This window comes from Bos mutus, chromosome 1 (assembly GCF_027580195.1).
Source record: "Bos mutus isolate GX-2022 chromosome 1, NWIPB_WYAK_1.1, whole genome shotgun sequence".
In the NCBI taxonomy this organism is placed as follows: domain Eukaryota; kingdom Metazoa; phylum Chordata; class Mammalia; order Artiodactyla; family Bovidae; genus Bos; species Bos mutus.
This window is the reverse complement of record NC_091617.1, coordinates 10,189-30,417: the sequence shown is the minus strand read 5'-3', so window position 1 is coordinate 30,417 and position 20,229 is coordinate 10,189. Positions and strand designations below refer to the sequence as shown.

Sequence of the window (20,229 nt, the reverse complement as noted above, 5' to 3'; positions counted from 1 at the left end):
TTTCTTTAAGTCTGAATTTGGCAATAAGGAGTTCATGATCTGAGCCACAGTCAGCTCCTGGTCTTGTTTTTGCTGACTGTATAGAGCTTCTCCATCTTTGGCTGCAAAGAATATCATCAATCTGATTTTGGTGTTGACCATCTGGTGATGTCCATGTGTAGAGTCTTCTCTTGTGTTGTTGTAAGAGGGTGTTTGTTATGACCAGTGCATTCTCTTGGCAAAACTCTATTAGTCTTTGCCCTGCTTCATTCCGTATTCCAAGGCCAAAGTTGCCTGTTACTCCAGGTGTTTCTTGACTTCCTACTTTTGCATTCCAGTCCCCTATAATGAAAAAGACATCTTTTTTGGGTGTTAGTTCTAAAAGGTCTTGTAGGTCTTCATAGAACCGTTTGACTTCAGCTTCTTCAGCGTTACTCGTTGGGGCATAAACATGGATTACTGTGATACTGAATGGTTTGCCTTGGAAATGAACAGAGATCATTCTGTTGTTTTTGAGATTGCATCCAAGTACTGCATTTCGGACTCTTTTGTTGACCATGATGGCTACTCCATTTCTTCTAAGGGATTCCTGCCCACAGTAGTAGATATAATGTTCATCTGAGTTAAATTCACCCATTCCAGTCCATTTTAGTTCGCTGATTCCTAGAATGTCGATGTTCACTCTTGCCATCTCCTGTTTGACCACTTCCAATTTGCCTTGATCCATGGACCTGACATTCCAGGTTCCTATGCAATATTGCTCTTTACAGCATCGGACCTTGCTTCTATCACCAGTCACATCCACAACTGGGTATTGTTTTTTCTTTGGCTCCATCCCTTCATTCTTTCTGGAGTTATTTCTCCACTAATGTCCAGTAGCATATTGGGCACCTACTGACCTGGGGAGTTCCTCTTTCAGTATCCTATCATTTTGCCTTTTCATACTGTTCATGGGGTTCTCAAGGCAAGAATACTGAAGTGGTTTGCCATTCCCTCTCCAGTGGACCACATTCTGTCAGACCTCTCCACCATGACCTGCCTGTCTTGGGTGGCCCCACAGGGCATGGCTTAGTTTCACTGAGTTAGACAAGGTTGTGGTCCTAGTGTGACTAGATTGACTAGTTTTCTGTGATTATGGTTTCAGTGTGTCTTCCCTCTGATGCCCTCTTGCAGCACCTACCGTCTTATTTGGGTTTCTCTTACCTTGGGCGTGGGGTATCTCTTCAAGGCTGCTGCAGCAAAGCACAGCTGCTGCTCCTTACCTTGGACGAGGTGTATCTCCTCGCTGGCCTCCCCACCTGACCTTGAACGTGGAGTACCTCCTCTAGGCCCTCATGCGCCCGCACAGCCACTGCTCCTTGGACGTGGGATTGCCCCTCTCAGCTGCTGCCCCTGACCTCTCGCGTGGGGTAGCTCCTCTCGGCCGTTCCTGTGCCGTTGCAGCTTGGCACTCTCGGCCACTGCCCCGACCTCGGACATGGGGTAGCTCCTCTTGGCTGCCGCCCCTGGGCTATGGGGTCCTTTTGTGTAATAAAATTTTATTAAAGTATAAAGTAGTTAGAGAAACCTTCTGACATAGACATCAGAAAAGGGTAGAAAGAGTACCCACTTGCTAATGTTAGCAATGGAGTTATATACTCTCCAGTGAATCCAAAGAATGTCTGGAGGTTGTAAAGATCTCACCAGACCTACTCCCATAATTTACATTTTAAGATAACAGAGTTAGCCAGAAGGTTTAATCCAGTGACTGCCTTCAGGCAGGATACATTATTGTTATATAATCCTTGTAAAGACCAGACCTACTCCCATAATTTACATTTTAAGATAACAGGATTAGCCAGAACGATTAATCCAGAGACTGTCCTCAGGCAGGATACATAATCGTAAGGAATGTGGAGGAAAAAAGAAAGTTTGTCCTTTCTTACTCCTTGAGAATTCCAGACCCTTGGGGACCCCTAGACTTCTTATCAACCTGCCTAGGAAATGACTCTCTCACTACCATTTATTTATTCATTCTACTCTTGGCGGTGTCTCAGTTGTTTCCAGGTTTTGGCTATGACACTAAAGCTGTTAGGAATATTCATTTAAGTGCTTTTTGTGCCCCTAACACTCATTTCTGTTGGGAGTGTAATTGCTATGTCATAGCATAAATGCATGTTTATTTTGGGTAAATAATTGCCATAGCATAAATGCATGTTTATTTTGGGTAAATAACTGCCAAACAGTTTTCCAGAGTGGTTGCACCAATTTGCACTCTCACCAACAGTGGATGGGGAGTCCGCTGCTCTACCTTCCTGTCCACACTTCATATTGTCTGAGCTTTTCATTTTAGCCATTCTGGTAGGTGTGTCGTCGAATCTATTTACGGTTATAACTTGCGTTGCCCTGTTAGCTAATGATGTTAAGAACCTTATCATGTGCTTGTTGGCCATCTGGGCTTTGTCTTTGTGAAGAGGCGGATCGAGTGTTTTTTAATACTGAGTTTGGGGTCTCTTATCAACTCATCATTTGTAGGAACAGCTTGTTATGAACAGCCTCTCCAGGTGACTTAAGAACTTCATGCCAGAGAACCACCTCTGAAGAATTTAAGATGCCCGATTTTCTTGAAGCATCTTTTTTCCTTTCTGCAATTCTCAAACCAGCAGTTGACTTTCTCCCTTTCTGTTATTCAGGTTATAGATTCAGTGCTTTCCTCTCAATTCCGTTTGGACTGCAGGTGGAATAAATGGACTTCCTGGCCTAAATATGGCCGTTTCTGTCATCAGAGCCTGGCTGAGTCTTCTGGTCTTTCCGGCAGCATTTTGTTAGTGCTATAACTTTGTTGGGAAGAGAAAGAAGAGATTGGGAACTGCCCCAGGAGGATGAAGTCTATGGCTCCCCTCTCTTCTCTAACATCTGCCTTTCTTTTCTCCCGTAAGCCCCAGAAGGGAGGATGTCTGCTCAGTGTTCTGTGCCTGCGTCCGGGTACCTGTGTGTGGATGTGACCCGCTAAGGTTATCAGGAAGACATTGTTTCTACCTGCTTTCCTACCCTCCATATCAACTGTGAACAATCTGCCATCTAAGTACAAATGCTCCCCAGTGGAGGAGGGGACCTAAACATTTTAGTGTCCTGGGGTTCTAGAACTCATAGGAACTAGTCCTCATTCCAGAGATGGAAACAGTAGAGAATGCTGGGCATTGTGTCCTGGTGAGAGAGCCTGCTGGTCTTTTTCACAAATGATCATCCTGGCAAGAGAGGTGTGTCTCTAAAGAGGATCAAGAGATGGAGGGAGGGGAAGAGTATGTCTTTCTTTTTTGCCTTTAGTAATAAAGGGGGTTCCCTCTGGCTGCTCTTTTCCCTCTGAGAACCGCTTTTCAGAGGCCCCGAATGGCAGGAAGTAAGTGGTGAGGAGATGGAAGGAAGGCAGAAGGCTCAGCGAGTGCGTGTGTCCTCCCCGCCCACATCTCCCACTTGTAGGCTGGGGGAAGGGACCTCAGAAGGCTACTTACAGTATCATCACTGTTAACAAACATTCACCATGATTTTGTGTGCGTGCAGAGTGGAGTCTGGCACTTGTAATTGTGAGACTAGTTCTGATGAAGGTCTCGTCTTCCATTTGCAGGCTGGCTGTGATGGTGAGAGTATTGGAAATTGCCCATTTTCTCAGCGTCTCTTTATGATTCTCTGGCTAAAGGGTGTTATATTTAATGTGACAACAGTGGACTTGAAAAGGTAAGACCAGATTTCTACAGTATTGAAATAACTATCCCCAATTCCCTATACACACAGGCACACAGAGAGACACCCAGGCAGACACATACAGACACACAGGCACAGGCACACACACAGAGATGGAGACACACATACACACAGACTACAGACACAGGCACATACACAGACCCAAATACAGACACAAACACACAGACACACACACACAAACACTGAGACAAAGACACGCACAGAGGCACACAGAAACACATACACACAGGCGTGCACACACACACACAGATGGAGACATACAGACATAGGCACATACACAGACACAACACACAGACACACATACACACACAGAGACAGACAGGCACAGAGGCACACAGACACACAGGTGCACATGCATAGATGGAGACATACAGACACAGGCGCATACACAGACACACACACACACATACACACACAGACGGAGACACACAGAGACAGAAACACACGGGTACACGCATGCACACTCCTAGGACCCGTGGGCCCTGTCCCGGGCATATCCACCCTGGGTCAGGACCCTGGATTGGAGCGGGAGTACGTGGGCCACAGAGTCATTACAGGATGGGGTCAGATGTAACCTGGAAGGAGTAGGAGGAGGGGAACCGGGAGGAGCCTGCCCACCCCGTGACTGGTCAGCCGTGACTCTCTCTGGAGCCTGCCTGAGCCCCGCTCCTGGCTGATAACACTGGGAGGGTTAACTTTTCAGCCTCGTCTCCAGATGAAGGGCCACACTTTCCTTGCCAGTAGGACAGTTTGTAAACTCCCAGTTGCCTTTGAAATTCTCAAGGGTGGTTTCTCTTGCACTGTTGTGTGTGTGTGTGTGTCGGGGGGCCTGGTTAAGCCTTGGCAATGATCCCAACCCTGGCACTGCCCTTCCCCCCTGCCCAGGAAACCTGCGGACCTGCAGAACTTGGCTCCCGGCACCAACCCACCTTTCATGACTTTTGACGGCGAAGTCAAGACAGATGTGAATAAGATCGAGGAGTTCTTAGAGGAGAAATTGGCTCCCCCAAGGTGGGCCTCATCAAAACCTTCCCTGTCCACAGACACTTCTAAAGCTCTTGGTGCTGTGTGTTGGTTTTCTATGGCCATGGCGCTTACCTCCTGAGCTGTACCTGTGATGTGCCACAGGAAACACAGCGAGATTAGAAGCCCTGAGTCTAGGTGGCTGGGAATTCTCTACTCTGCCATTTGGCAATTAGGGTTTGATGGCAGGAAGTGGGCTGATGTCACGTGGGTGGCCCGTTTTGATGGCCCGTTGGGAATGTGTGTTACATGCAACATCGCAGCAGGCTGGGCCTGCAAGGGAGCCTTCTAGTTCATCATCTTTATTTTAGGAGGGAGAGAACCGAGACCAGCAAGGCCAGGGGGCCCTCCGTCCCAGGATGAGAACAGTCCATCCAGTGCTTTACTCCTGGCTGGTGTTGCTCCCAACTTTGAAGATGGATAGATTAGGAAAACACTTAAGGAGCAGTTTTCATTTTTATATCTGCTCAAAGAAAGGCATTTCTTCCCCTCCTGCTTTCTATTCTCCTAACTCAAACATTGCTGATCTGTGATACTCTCACTTTGAACTTTTCAAGGTACCCTAAGCTGGGAACCCAACACCCTGAATCTAACTCTGCTGGAAATGACGTGTTTGCCAAGTTCTCAGCATTTATAAAAAACACCAAGAAGGATGCAAATGAGAGTGAGTCCCTCCCATCTTCCTGTTTTCTGTTTTCTGCATGGACCTCTATTCCGCCTCTGGCGTGGCTTCTTATAAGATTCGGGGAATTCTGACTCACTGCACAGGGGGAGGGACCTGTGTATAGAAATAAGGGAAAAGTACCTCCGACTCTGAGCCTGCACGTGGGTTTCAGGGACTGAGTGCTTTTCTAGAGATTGTCCAGAAAAGGACATTTTTAGGAGAAGATCATCACCACCAGTAATTCCTTGCTCTCCCATGGAATTCAGGGTGAATGAAACTTCTTTTGATGCTTCCTTCATTATATGATTTCCATAAAGATTTTTTTTTTAATTTTTAATTTTTAAAAAATGTTTTGGTCACATGGTGTGGTGTGTGGGATCTTAGTTCCTTGTCCCTGCATTGGAAATGCAGAGTCTTTTTTAGTTTATTTATTTTTAGTTGGAATATAATTCCTTTAGCATATTATGTTGGTTTTTGCCATACATCAACATGAATCAGCCATGGGTATACACCCATCTCCTCCCTCTTGAGCCTCCCTCCCACCTCCCATCCCACCTGGAAAGCAGAGTCTTAACCATTCAGTTCAGTTCAGTCGCTCAGTCATGTCTGACTCTTTGCAATCCCATGGACCACAGCACGCCAGTCCTCCCTGTCCATCACCAACTCCCGGAGTTTACCCAAACTTATGTACATTGAGTCGGTGATGCCCACCATGAAAGTTTTTCCATATAGATTTTTGAATAAATGAATGAGTTCTAGAAGCAGCAGTGTTGTTTAAAGAGCAGAATTATTTTCCGAGGAGAAGTGAGTCTTTTATTTAGATCTCATAAACCCACCTGTCTCCTTCCTGAGTCTCTAACATTCACTGGCCGTGTCTCAGGAGGGAAGGGACAGACTCTTTTTTTTTTGATATCTGGAGAGAGGAGGGCAGGAGGAGAAGGGGATAACAGAGGATGAGATGATTGGATGGCATCATCAACCCAATGGACATGAGTTTGAGCAAGCTCTGAGAGTTGGTGAAGGACAGGGAAGCCTGGTGTGCTGCAGTCCACGGGGTCGCAAAGAGCTGGACATGACTGAGCAGCTGAACAATGACAAAGACAGAGGAGACATGGATTTCCATGGCTCCTCTTAGTTGTTTTCTGCCTTCCTATTTCAGTTTATGAAAGGAACCTGTTAAAGGCCCTGAAGAAGCTAGACAGTTATCTGAACAGTCCCCTGCCTGATGAGATAGATGCCTACAGCACTGAGGAAGCTGCTATTTCTGGGCGGAAGTTCCTGGATGGCAATGAGCTCACGCTGGCTGACTGCAACCTCTTACCCAAGCTCCACATTATTAAGGTTTGTCCTTCCTCCTATGTCGGGTGCTGAATACATGAATGGGGCTTTGTTCCATTTTGTTTTGACTTGTGGGTTTTTTCCCAAGACAATCTAAAACACCAGCTCTTGAATTTAAAAGTCTAGCTCGTTTCTGTTTGCGGCAGCCAAGCCCCAAGTCTGAGATCTGTGGATGCTATTATCAGGTGTTCCTTGGTGGCTCTCATGAAGCATCTGAGAGCTTGGTTCTCATCCCTCCATCCTCACAGCTTCTTTTTTCCAGTCTTAACCCCCACAGCCTAAAGACAAGCTCTGTGAAAGCAATTTGAGGGAATACATTGATTATAGCTGGTATTTCACACTCCAGTCTTGGAGATGGTGTGTGGAATCTACAAGGATTAAAATGTGAACTCTAGAAATTCCCTGGTGGTGGTCCAGTGGTTGGGACTCAGCGCTTTCACCCGGGTGGCCTGGGTTCAATCCTTGGGTGGGGAACTAAGATCCTGCAAGCTGAGCAGTGCAGTCCAAAAGCAAAAACAACAACCAAAAAACTGAGCCAACCTTGAAAAAAAAAATGTGAACTCAGTCAATTGTTGGTGATGGGAAGAGTAAGCCTAACCCTGGGATAAAGGAGGAGGTTGGCTCTTAACACAGACCCCTTAACAGCTGGTGAGCAGCTGACAGCTCCTCGGCTGGACCACATGCAGCCTGTTTTCCCAGGTGACTGAGCATGAAATAAGGGTCACTGGTCATGTATAATTAGGGTTTAAAGATTCCCTAGACCAGTGGTTCTCCAACATTTGTTGGCATAAGAATTATGCCTTCTAATTTAGAAATGTGCCTGCTCAGGCCTCCAGTTGTGTCTGACTCTTTCTGACCTCATGGACTGCAGCCCACCAGACTCTTCTGTCCATGGGATTTTCCCAGCAAGTTTACTGGAGTGGGTTACCATGCCCTCCTCCAGGGAGTCTTCTTGACCTGGGGATTGAACCCACATCTCCTGCAATGCAGGCAGATTCTTTACCACTGAGGCACCAGGGAAGCCCTTTTAGAAATGTAAACCCATCAGTTCAGCCCCTGACTTACTAAAAGCAGAACTTCTGGGGGTGACTCTGAAATTCAGAAGCAGATGACCCCACCCTTGGTCTCCGTATTTATGGCTGCTCTCCAAAGTGCCCGAGTCTGGCTGTTACTCACCGCTGTTAGCTGTTGTATCATTATCACTGTTGCTATGCCCTTGGTCCTCAGTAGCCCTAGATGCCCCAGGAAGAAGCCCAACCCTTGTTCTGGGGCATCCTTATTATTTAGATCATACCAGGTCCAGAACTAGGTCCTTGGTATAAGGATAGGGAGATTGGAGAGAAGACATGGGGAAATACAAGTCAACGACCTTGTGTTCTAATAATGCGTTTATTTGACATTTTAGTTCAGTTTAGTCGCTCAGTGGTGTCCGACTCTTTGCGACCCCATGGACTGCAGGTTCATGGGGTCGCAAAGAGTTGGACGTGACGGAGTGACTGAACTGAACTGAACTGGACTGCATGATGCTAGGCTTCCCTGTCCATCACCAACTCCCAGAGCTTACTCAAACTCATGTTTATCAAATCAGTGATGCCATCCAACCATCTCATCCTCTGTTGTCCCCTTCTCCTCCCGCCTTCAATCTTTCCCAGCATCAGGGTCTTTTCCAAGGAATTGGCTCTTCGAATCAGGTGGCCAAAGTATTGGAGTTTCAGCTTCAGCATCAATCCTTTCAATGAATATTCAGGACTGATTTCCTTTAGGACGGACTGGTTGAATCTTCTTGCAGTCCATGGGACTCTCAAGAGTCTTCTTCAACACCACAGTTCAAAAGCATCAATTCTTCAGTGCTCAGCTTTATAGTCCAACTCTCACATCTATACATGACTAATTTGGCATTTAGAAATTTACAAATTAGGTTCCCACAGTCTGTGGCATGGCTGTCCTGTGGGTGACTGGCCACCCCGTTACTCCAGTCATTCTTTGCCTTTCTTTTCCTTCCCTACTCCATTCCCAGCCTTGCTCCATTCATCTTCTTTCTTCTCTCTTCCCTGATGTGTTCAAGGGGCACCAACCTGAAAGCTAAGCCTTGAGGATGCTGCTGATCCTCCAAGTGAATTTTCTTTTTAATAAATGCCAGTGTTCTGACATAAAATTTCATGACGGCAAATCAGTCCTTCAAACCTGCCACATTGGTGATTATCCAAACCGGACATTTGGGAGCCATTTTCCAATAGATTATTTATGTCATTGTGTCTGGTTTAGTCCCTTTATTAAACATATTCTCATCATTGCTCTGACTAGTATAACATCACAGAAGCACATGGAGTTTAGGGAAGGCAAGAAAAAGACACGTATGTACACATATGCATACATACACAGATCAGTTGCCACTTGTTTAGCTCCTATAAAAAAAGAATGTTTAAAATGGCAGTAGAGGGTATAAACTTCAGAGTAAAATAAAGCAGTCCACGGTTCCAATGGAAGACCTAACTGCAAAATCTTCAAAGCCACTTAGCACTCAAAATACCCAGCAGCTTAATAATCTTCCAGGATGGAGCACTTCTGAAAGGCAATGAGAATCAATCTACAGGAATTTATGGTAAGACAATGAGAAAATAGAGGACTTTATAATCTATTCCTATCCTGAAACCAGCACAAGCATTCTGAAAATCTAAAGCATTATCTCCACCTTTAATTTCTTTTTGGCTGCGTTGGGTAGCACCTGGGACCTTGGTTCCCCATCCAAGGATTGAATATGCACCTCCTGCATTGGAAGCTCAGAGTGTTAGCCACTGGACCACCAGGGAAATCCCCCTCCACCTTTTGTAAAATTAGAGAAGGATGGACCACCAACTCAAAGACTTAGACACTAGCTTCTCTAGATCTTCAGTAAAGTTCGGATGTCTGTAAAAGTAGATAATACAGCCTTGAAGTGCCCAACCTAAGCTTCTTTGTTTGAGGACAGAGCACCGAGTGGGCCAAGAGGGGCAGGGACCAGCCCTACGGAGATGAGATCTCTGTGGAGGCAGAGCTGAAGGTGAAACTGTTCAGAGGTGTCATCTGTGTGTTCTGCCACTGTCCCCTGAGCCAAAGGAACAGGGAGGGGAGATGGAGGGGAGGAGAGAAGGAAAGAGGCATTCTGCTTTGTGACTGCTGAGCAGAGAAAAGAAATAAGCTTGGAATCACTCAGAAGAGAGACTGTAGATGACCTCAGCATGACTTTTAGCCAGGGCGACCTCCTCCTAATCCATGAGCTTCAGAGTGGAGGAGGCACTAGACCCTCATGTGTCCCTGGGGCAGAGTATAGAGCAGTGTTTGAAGAGCAGGTGAAAAAAGTTAGAGTGTTAGTCGCTCAGTTGTGTCTGATTCTGCCACCCATGGAATCTAGCCCACCAGGCTCCTCCGTCCACGGAATTCTCCAGGCAAGACTGTTGGAGTGGGCTGTCATTTTCTTCTCCAGGAGATCTTCCTGACCAGGAGTTGAACCTGGGTCTTCTGCAATGCAGGCAGTTTCTTTACCATTTGAGCCACCAGGGAAGCCCCTTGATGAACAGGTGTTTGAGGATAAATATCCAAATTGGTCTGCCTGTTGCCTGGCCTTCCTCCCATTGCTCTCCACCTTGTTTTTAAGCAAATAGTAGGTCCAATGGGTCTGCCCATTAAAGGATGGTTAGTAACCAAGAGGAATCTAAGTGGGACCTCTATGTGGATAGAGATGATCACAAAGAAGAGGGGGAAGGGTTAAATAGAACAAAAGAGAAAAAGGCAGATGAGAAACACCTCTCTGGTTAAGATTGGTTTCAGTAACTGAAAAGTATTTGAACTTTTCAGACAGATACTTCTCTACAGCCTCAAAGAAATGAAAGAGAATATGAATCCTTCCCTATGGCTTAGTGGGTAAAAAACCCAAGTGCAATGCAGAAGACACAGGAGATGTGGGTTTGATCCCTGAGTTGGGAAGATGCCCTGGAATAGGAAATAACAACTCATTCCAGTATTCTTAGGTGAAAAATCCCATAGACAGAGAAGCCTGGTGGGCTACAGTCCATGGGGTCTCAAAAGAGTTGGACATGACTGAGCTACTCAGCATAACACATGAACCTTTGGAGAAAGTGCTCGAAGACAAGTAACAAAGTGTCAAAAAATATAATCTCATAAAGAGTATGAAAATGAAACTGGTGGAACTGAAAAAAACCTTAAAGACAAAACAATTTCAGAAATTGTTTAGAAGTTGTATTAGGAGTAGCAAGAGGTGGAAAATGACATTGCAGAAATTCATCAAGGATTTGGAAGACAGCCTGAGGAAATGATCTCAAATCGAATGGAGAAGAAGCAAAGGTAAAGGTGAACCTCCAGGAAAAAGAACAGGAAAGAAAAAAAGAGGCAAAAGAAGAGTCAGAGGTAAAGTGTTTTGAATTAAAGGATGACCTGAACATTGACTTTAAATAGCCATCCATGATTAGAAAAATATTGTCCTGGACAGTCAACACACTGTGATATAGCTGGTAAATTATATTTGAACTTTGATGATAAAAAAAACCCCTTTGGGTGCCCAGATGATGATGATAATAGTAATAATAAAAGGTAAGTGCACCTACCCAACAAAGAAATTCAGACTAGCCTCATAGGTCTCTAAACTGAGGTGACAGTGTTAGCAGCTCAGTTGTGTTTGACTCTGTGCAACCCCTGTCAGGCTCCTCTGGAATTCTCCAGGCAAGAATACTGGAGTGGCACTGACATAAATCAAAGGAAGATCCTCTATGACCCACCTCCTAGAGTAACAGAAATAAAAACAAAAGTAAACAAGTGAGATCTTATTAAACTTAAAAGCTTTTCACAGCAAAGAAAGCTATAAGCAAGGTGAAAAGACAACCCTCAGAATGGGAGAAACTAATAGCAAATGAAACAATTGAAAAAGGATTAATTTCCAAAATATATAAGCAGCTCATACGACTCAATACCAGAGAAACAAACAAGCCAGTCAAAAAGTGGGAAAAAGACCTAAACTGACATTTCTCCAAAGAAGGCATATAGATGGCTAACAAACACATGAAAAGATGCTCAATATTGCTCATTATCAGAGAAATGCAAATCAAAACTACAATGAAGTATCACACCACACAGGTCAGAATGGCCATCATCAAAAAGTCTATAAACAATAAATGCTGAAGAGGGTGTGGAGAGAAGGGAACACTCTTGTACTGTTGGTGGGAATATGAACTGGTATAGCCACTGTGGAAGATGGTATGGAGATTCCTTAAAAAAACTAGGAATAAAAGCACCATGAGTTCAGTTCAGTTCAGTCACTCAGTCGTGTCTCACTCTTTGTGACCCCATGAATTGCAGGACGCCAGGCCTCCCTGTCCATCACCAACTCCCGGAGTTCACTCAAACTGACGTCCATCGAGTCGGGGATGCCATCCAGCCATCTCAACCTCTGTCGTCCCCTTATCCCCCTGCCCCCAATCCCTCCTAGCACCAGAGTCTTTTCCAATGAGTCAACTCTTCGCATGAGGTGGCCAAAGTAGTGGAGTTTCAGCTTTAGCATCATTCCTTCCAAAGAAATCCCAGGGCTGATCTCCTTCAGAATGGACTGGTTGGATCTCCTTGCAGTCCAAGGGACTCTCAAGAGTCTTCTCCAGCACCACAGTTCAAAAGCATCAGTTCTTCAGCACTCAGCTTTCTTCACAGTCCAACTCTCACATCCATACATGATCACAGGAAAAACCATAGCCTTGACTAGACGAACCTTTGTTGGCAAAGTAATGTCTCTGCTTTTGAATATGCTATCTAGGTTGGTCATAACTTGCCTTCCAAGGAGTAAGCATCTTTTAATTTCATGGCTGCAGTCACCATCTGCAGTGATTTTGGAGCCCAAAAATAAAGTCTGACACTGTTTCCACTGTTTCCCCGTCTATTTCCCATGAAGTGATGGGACCAGATGCCATGATCTTCGTTTTCTGAATGTTGAGCTTTAAGCCAACTTTTTCACTCTCCACTTTCACCTTCATCAAGAGGCTTTTTAGTTCCTCTTCACTTTCTGCTATAAGGGTGGTGTCATCTGCATATCTGAGGTTATTGATATTTCTCCTGGGAATCTTGATTCCAGCTTGTGCTTCTTCCAATCCCACTCCTATACATATACCCTCAGGAAACCAAAATCAAAAAAGACACATGTATCCCATTGTTCAGTGCAGCACTATTTGTAATACCTAGAGTATGAAAACAACCTAGATGTCCATCGACAGATGAATGGATAAAGAAGTTGTGGTACATATACACAATGGAATATTACTCAGCCATAAATGAATACATTTGAGTCAGTTCTCATGAGGTGGATGAACCTAGAACCTATTTTACAGAGTGAAGTAAGTCAGAAATAGAAAGATAAATATTGTATTCTAATGCATATATATGGAATCCTGGTACTGAAGAATTTATTTACAGGGCAGCAATGGAGAAACAGACATAGAGAATAGACTTACAGACATGGGAGAGGGGAGGAGAAGGTGAGATGTATGGAAAGGGTAACATGGAAACTTATATTACCCTATGTAAAATAGATAGCCAATGGGAATTTGCTGTATGTCTCAGAAAACTCATACAGGGGCTCTGTATCAACCTAGAGGAGTGGGATGGGGCAGGAGATGGGAGGGAGGTTCAAAAGGGAGGGGATATATGCATACCTATGGCAATAAATTAAAAGACGCTTACTCCTTGTAAGCAAAGTTATGACCAACCTAGACAGCATATTAAAAAGCAGAGACATTACTTTGTCAACAAAGGTCCATCTAGTCAAGGCTATGGTTTTCTCGGTGGTCATTTATGGATGTGAGAGTTGGACTATAAAGAAAGCTGAGCTCAGAAGAATTGATGCTTTTGAACTGTGGTGTTGGAGAAGACTCTTGAGAGTCCCTTGGACTGCAAGGAGATCCAACCAATCCATCCTAAAGGAGATCAGTCCTGAGTGTTCATTGGAAGGACTGATGTTGAAGCTGAAACTCCAATATTTTGGCCACCTGATGCAAAGAGCTGACTCATTTGAAAAGACCCTGATGTTGGGAAAGATTGAAGGCAGGAGGAGAAGGGGACAACAGAGGATGCGATGCTTAGATGGCATCACTGACTCAATGGACATGAGTTTGGGTAAACTCTGGGAGTTGGTGATGGACAGGGAGGCCTGGTGTGCTGCAGTTCATGGAGTCGCAAAAAGTCGGACAGGACTGAGCGACTGAACTGAACTGATGGCTGATTCATATTGAGGTTTGACAGAAAACAACAAAATTCTGTAAACATTTATCCTTTGATTAAAAAAATAAATTAATTAAAAAAGGAAAAGAATACTGGAGTGGGTTGCCATTCCCTTCTCCGTGGGATTCTAGGATCACATTAAAAGCCAGAAAACAGTGGTTTAATAGTTAAGGGATTGGGGACTTCCCTGGTGGCCTAGTGGTTAAGAATCTGCCTTCCAGTGCAGGGGATGCAAGTTCTATGCCTGGTCGGAAAATTAAGAGCCCATATGCTTTGGGGCAACTAAGCCCATGCACCACAACTAGAGAAAATGCGTGCCGCAGCGAAGACCCAGCACAGCCAATAGTTAAAGGATTAAAGGAAAGGATGTGTGATGTAAGAATTTTATATCCAAGTAAATTGTTGCTTTCACCTAGACTTCTGGTCTTGATGGAATAAGCATCCCTGAGCCATTTTGTAAAAATAAAATTTCTATATGATGACATAATAAAAAAGGATAAAACAAGAATCCAGGAACAGAGAAGGTGTGTGGTATAAAAGGATTAGTGACAGACATAGAACCTCTTTAGATCTGAAACCAGAACTAAAACTCAAGAGCAATGGGAATTACAGATACAGGACTGAATCAAATATAGTAAACTTCTATTTTCACACCATTGGAAGGAGTATAATAGATCAGAAATGAAAAGAAATGTAAGTATACTAATTTCCTTGCTTATTGTCAGGAGTAAGTAGAGATCAGTCAAAGAATAGTTGATAGTCAGGAAATAAAGAATTCCTATTTTTTTTAAGTTATATAGGAAACCACCGGACCCACTCCAGTATTCTTGCCTAGGAAATCCCATGAACAGAGGAGCCTGGCAGGTTATAGTCCATGCAGCCACAAAGAGTCAGACATGACTTAGCAACTAAACAACCACCACCACTGGAGGAGTTAAAACAGACCATAAACCTTCCAAACCACCAGAGAGGGAAATGCACACATACACAAATGCAAAAATATTTACAGGAAGTGGGAAAACAAAGTATAACATTAGTAAGATAGGATATAAAACAAGTTTACATTTATGAGAGGCACATATGTAATAAATTTACCCAGAATGTTTGGGTAAAGCAAAAGCAGGCAAATGCAAATAAAAGAAAAGCAGGAGTCTTGACAGTAATCTCTTGCTGCTGCTGCTGCTAAGTCGCTTCAGTCATGTCCGACTCTGTGCGACCCCATAGACAGCAGCCCACCAGGCTCCTCCGTCCCTGGGATTCTCCAGGCAAGAACATTGGAGTGGGTTGCCATTTCCTTCTCCAATGCATCTAGTAAGATTGAATTCAAGTAAAAGATATTAATTTAGGAGGTTCTTTGGAAAGTTATGTGGTCTTGTCTTGCTGCATCATTAGCTCGCAGCTTCCAAAATCTGAGAAATAAGTCATTAAGATCTTCTAACTGGTGACAAATTCCACGCTCTTGTCATCCAAACATCCCAGGAGGCAATACAATGGGAAATATTAGTCCTTCCAAGTATTGTTGTTCAGTTGCTCAGTAGTGTCTGACTCTTTGGGACCCCATGGACTACAGAATGCCAGGCTTCCCTGTCCAGCACCAACTCCCAGAGCTTGCTCAAACTTATGTCCATTGAGTCTGTGATGCCATCCAACCATCTCATCCTCTGTCGTCCCCTTTCCTCCCGCCTTCAATCTTTCCCAGCATCAGGGTCTTTTCCATTGAGTCGGCTCTTTGCATCACGTGGTCAAAGTATTGGAACTTTAGTATCAGTTCTCCTAATGAATATTCGGGGTTCATTTCCTTTAGGATTGACTGGTTTGATCTTGCAGTCCAAGGGACTCTCAAGAGTCTTCTCCAGTACCATAGTTCAAAAGCATCAATTCTTTGGTGCTCAGCCTTCTTTACGGTCCAACTCTCACATCCATATATGACTACTGGAAAAACCACAGCTTTGACTATATGCACATTTGTTGGCAAAGGGATGTCTGGTTTTTATTAAACTGTCTAGGTTTGTCATAGCTTTCCAAATATTTGTCCCCCCAAATTCGTATCTAAGTTAGACCCAACTCCTAACTCCAATATCTCAAAACTGACCTTATTTAGAAATAGAGTTTTTGCAGATATAATTAGTTAAGATGAGGTCATGTTAATTGATTAGGAGCAGTGGAGTGGGCCCCTAATCCAACATGACAGATGTTCCTATAAAAGGGAGTTTGGATCCAGAGATGCCAACACGGGGAAAATGCCAGGTGAAGACTGCTGTACTCCCATGAGCCAGAGACAGGGAGACACCTGGAACGGATCCTTCGCCGGAGGCTTCAGAGGGAACCTGGCCCTGCTAACACCATGATCTTGGACTCTGGGCCTCCCAGACTGTGGGAGAAGACATTTCTGTTGTTTAAGCCACCCATGACTGTAGTGCTTTATTAAGGCAACCGCAGGGAACCCATACCATCTGCAAAGAGGATACACTGTCCTTTGTGATGAATTCCCAGTGACACCCTCCAGCCAGAGGAGACATCTCACACCACTGTGTTTTCATGATATTCATTCTCAGCTACCCCATCCTTATATCCACTGTTTCCTTGAGGATAAGGATTTTTCAGTTCATGAATCTGCCCTCTGCACACGGTAGACCCACAGTGAAATGATACTCTTGGGCAGAATGATGGAAATCCACAGGTGTAACATACATGGTTGCTTGGGGTTTCAGGAGGTGAGGCTCAGCAAATTGGAAAAAGAGAGGGCACTACAAAGTGATCCTAGCACAATCTAAACTGAAAATCCATCCCGAACCCTTGAAAGTGAAATTGTTAGTTGCTTAGTCATGTCCGAATCTATGCGATCCCATGAGTTGTCTACTCTGTTTATGGGATTCTCTAGGCAAGAATAATGGAAAGAGTTGCCATTTCCTTCTCCAGGGGATCTTCCTGACCCAGGGATTGAGCCTGGGTCTCCTGTATTGCAGGCAGACTCTTTATCATCTGAGCCATCTGAATCTTTAGGCACCAAATAACTCAGCAGCAGAACACAGGGAGAGAAAACTACTAGAAGCACAAAGAGAAATCCACCAGATTACAGAGCAAGCTCAGGGCTTCCCTGGTGGCTCAGATGGTAAAGAATCTGCCTGCTAGTGCAGGAGATTTGGGTTCAATCTCTGGGTCAGGAAGATCCCCTGAAGAAGGAAATGGTGGCCCACTCCAGTATTCTGCCAGGGAAATCTCATGGACAGAGGAGCCTGGTGGGCCACAGTCCATGGGGTCACAAAAGAGCTGGACACGACTGAGCGACTAGACAATAGAGCAAATTCATGCCAGCGGGTCACGAAGACCATCTGTGATGAATGGGTGGGCACAGTTGTGTAGCACCTGTGTTTTGAGTCCCACACTCAGTGTGCCCCCTGCAAACTCATATCGCAATTTGGGCAGCTTGAAAGGCTGTAGAATGCCATGGGAACTTGAGAAAGAATATAGTACACGCCTCAGAAGAATGGATTGTCTGAAGAAACTGCCTATGTTTGTGGGTTTTCCCTTCTTGACTGTTTCCTTTTCATTTTCAGATCGTGGCCAAGAGATACAGAGATTTTGAATTTCCTTCTGAAATGACTGGCATCTGGAGGTACTTGAACAATGCATATGCTCGGGATGAATTCACAAACACATGTCCTGCCGACCAGGAGATTGAACACGCATATTCAGATGTTGCCAAAAGAATGAAGTGAACCTGGGCTGTTTTCTGTCTCATTTCTCAGCTATGTGAGCTAGACTATGAAAAAGAGTGTCTCCTTTGTGTTTTCCTCCCAGTAACCATTCTTTGCAAAATAATGCCCATACTTTAGCAATGGGGATACCATAGCATGATCCACTCAACAGGAAATGATTCCTAGCCTTGTAATTTGTCAGCTCACTTGTGTATCTGAATAATACCAGTATCTGTTGTTATACACTCCAATTGTCTGGTTTATGTTCGTTTATATCTTTGGCATTCTGGGACCTTGTAATCCATGATATTTAGGGCATGTGTTGTGCAGTTTACGTTTCAAAGCAAATAAGGTTTGGATTCAAACCTTATTTATTATTAACCTCCTTTATTTTTAAAAAAATGTGTTTTTCTCTGATAGTTTTCATAATCATGCATAACCTATTTTTCTGCTCTAAAATGGTAGTTCAACTTTTTTAGAACAAAATAATTTTTATAATTACAAAGTGATACTCGCTTATCTTAATACTTGAAACAAAGTCAGAAGGTATAAAAAGAAAGACAAAAGTCACCTAGAATTTCCCTACACTTAGATAACTACTGATAGTGTATCGGTGAGTATCTTCCGAGTCTTCAGACTCTTTGACACACACGCATTCACACCACATATAATTTCCTGCCTCTGTGGTATTGTGTTAGTTTATTTTCAAGGACTGGTGAAGGGACTGCCCCCCTTGGTAACACCTTGATGGTCAGCCCTAGAGGACCTAAAACAGAGATTCGGCACCACAGACCTCGAGTGAACGCTTGTGGCCAAGTTTCAGAGGGATGGAGAACCTCAGGGTCCACAGAGATGTGAGGACGTACGAAGACCAGCGGGGACCGGCAGCAGTGGGAGGGTGGCGGGGACCGGAAACTGTGGGAGGGCCCCACCGCCGCCTACCTTGTTCCTGTCTCCATGATGCCTCTGTCCCTGATTCCAGGGAAGGCACGGAGGAGGGTGCCTCTCTTTGTCTCTCCTTCTGGCTCCCTTTCAGAGGCCTTCTCTTGCTCCCTCCCTCTCAGACACCAGGCCTGCGGGAGGACTCTTAACGTCATCTGTGTTGCAGAATCTCCTTGCCCCCTGTTTCAACTTTGACCAAGCACATCTCGGTTCTTCAGATGGCGTAACACTGCACCTCTTCGGCCATGATGTCGTGTTGGGCTGGCCTGTATCCTGCTGGATCTTTGCGCTCTCTAGCATCATTTCAAGGTCGGGCAGGGAAAATCCAGGGAGATTAAATTCTTGGTGACTCATCTTGGGCAGTTGTGGTAAATAGGCAAGATGGGGAGGAAGTGGAAAGTACTGAGTCAAAAGAGTGTTCTGGTTCATCTATGCCTTCCCCTCCCCCACCCCTGAGCCGGCCTCACGGCGGCAGCCGTGTGTGGGGGCTGGGTTCCTACTCAAGGCTTGGAGGACAGAATGGGAGACTCCTTCCATGCTCATCTAGACTCCCAGGGTTCCAGCGTTATCCGCCAGGCTGTGTCCTTTTGACATTGGCCCACACCTTCCAGAAAACTCGCTTGTGGAGTTGGAGACAGCATTCTGAGGTTTCTGGGATTTAGAAAAAGATGTCTAGTAAGAGGAACAAAGCCCTTCATACGATGGCCACTTTCTCTTCCCTCGTACTGGATGCTGTGGTTTAACCAGGGGCAGCCAAACTCCCAGCCGTCCACTTGCTTTGTTAGCCATTTATTTTAGGAAGTTGTCTCTGGCATGAGTCCTGGTGATTCCTGTTTCACATCTGTTTAGGAATCAGATTCTGAAGATGAGTTTTACCATGTTACATTTAAATTTAGTAAATGAAAAAAAAAATAAATTTAGTAAATGAATTGACTACCTGATGTCACTAGTGCCAAGTTTGTATTTTTAGAGGTTAAAGCAATCTACGAAAACCCTTTGTGCCTTAGAAATTAAACAAATTATGAAAATATTTATTTGGAACCAATATCTTTAATTTTTCTTTATTTTACTTTGCATCCTCCACTGAGACAGTGTGTGTGTGTGTGTGTGTGTGTGTGCATGTGTATGTATGTATTGCTTCACCCGATCCTTGCCTGATGGAGAAAGACGGGAAGTCAGTCACAAGATGTGATTTGCCCCAGGACACCACTAAAATGACCGGGACCCACATTATCCTAGGGATAACCCTACATTACACTATTTTTTAAAATAAAAAGGTAGGATCGGATTTCCCTGGTGGTCCAGTGGTTAAGAGGCTGCCTTCCAATACAGGGGACACGGGTTTGATCCCTGGTTGGGGAGCTAAGATCCCACAAGCTGCCAGGCAACTAGACCCATGCAACACAACTACTGAGCCAGAGTGCCACAACTGGAGAAGCCCAAGAACCTCAAAATGACACAGGGCAGCCAAAGTAATAATAATAATGTTAGATAAGATGGGGTAGGAGTTAATGCTTACAGAAACTTGAGAAGGGGACCCTCCCCTGAGAAAGTGAACTGAAGTGGGCTTCCTTTAAAATGATGAGAGTG

The 20,229-nt window shown here is 44.6% G+C and overlaps 1 protein-coding gene across 1 annotated transcript in view; it reads left to right on the top strand.

Moving 5' to 3' along the window:
* CLIC6 (chloride intracellular channel 6) overlaps positions 1 to 19,636 on the top strand; it is a 57,240-nt gene extending 37,604 nt beyond the window's left edge. The window contains exons 2-6 of the mRNA XM_070384669.1: positions 3,584 to 3,693; positions 4,606 to 4,731; positions 5,301 to 5,407; positions 6,567 to 6,748; positions 17,557 to 19,636. Coding sequence (XP_070240770.1) covers positions 3,584 to 3,693; positions 4,606 to 4,731; positions 5,301 to 5,407; positions 6,567 to 6,748; positions 17,557 to 17,718 — 687 coding nt within the window. The 3' untranslated portion in view covers positions 17,719 to 19,636. The remainder of the gene's footprint in view (positions 1 to 3,583; positions 3,694 to 4,605; positions 4,732 to 5,300; positions 5,408 to 6,566; positions 6,749 to 17,556) is intronic.
* The last annotated feature ends 593 nt before the right edge of the window (positions 19,637 to 20,229 follow it).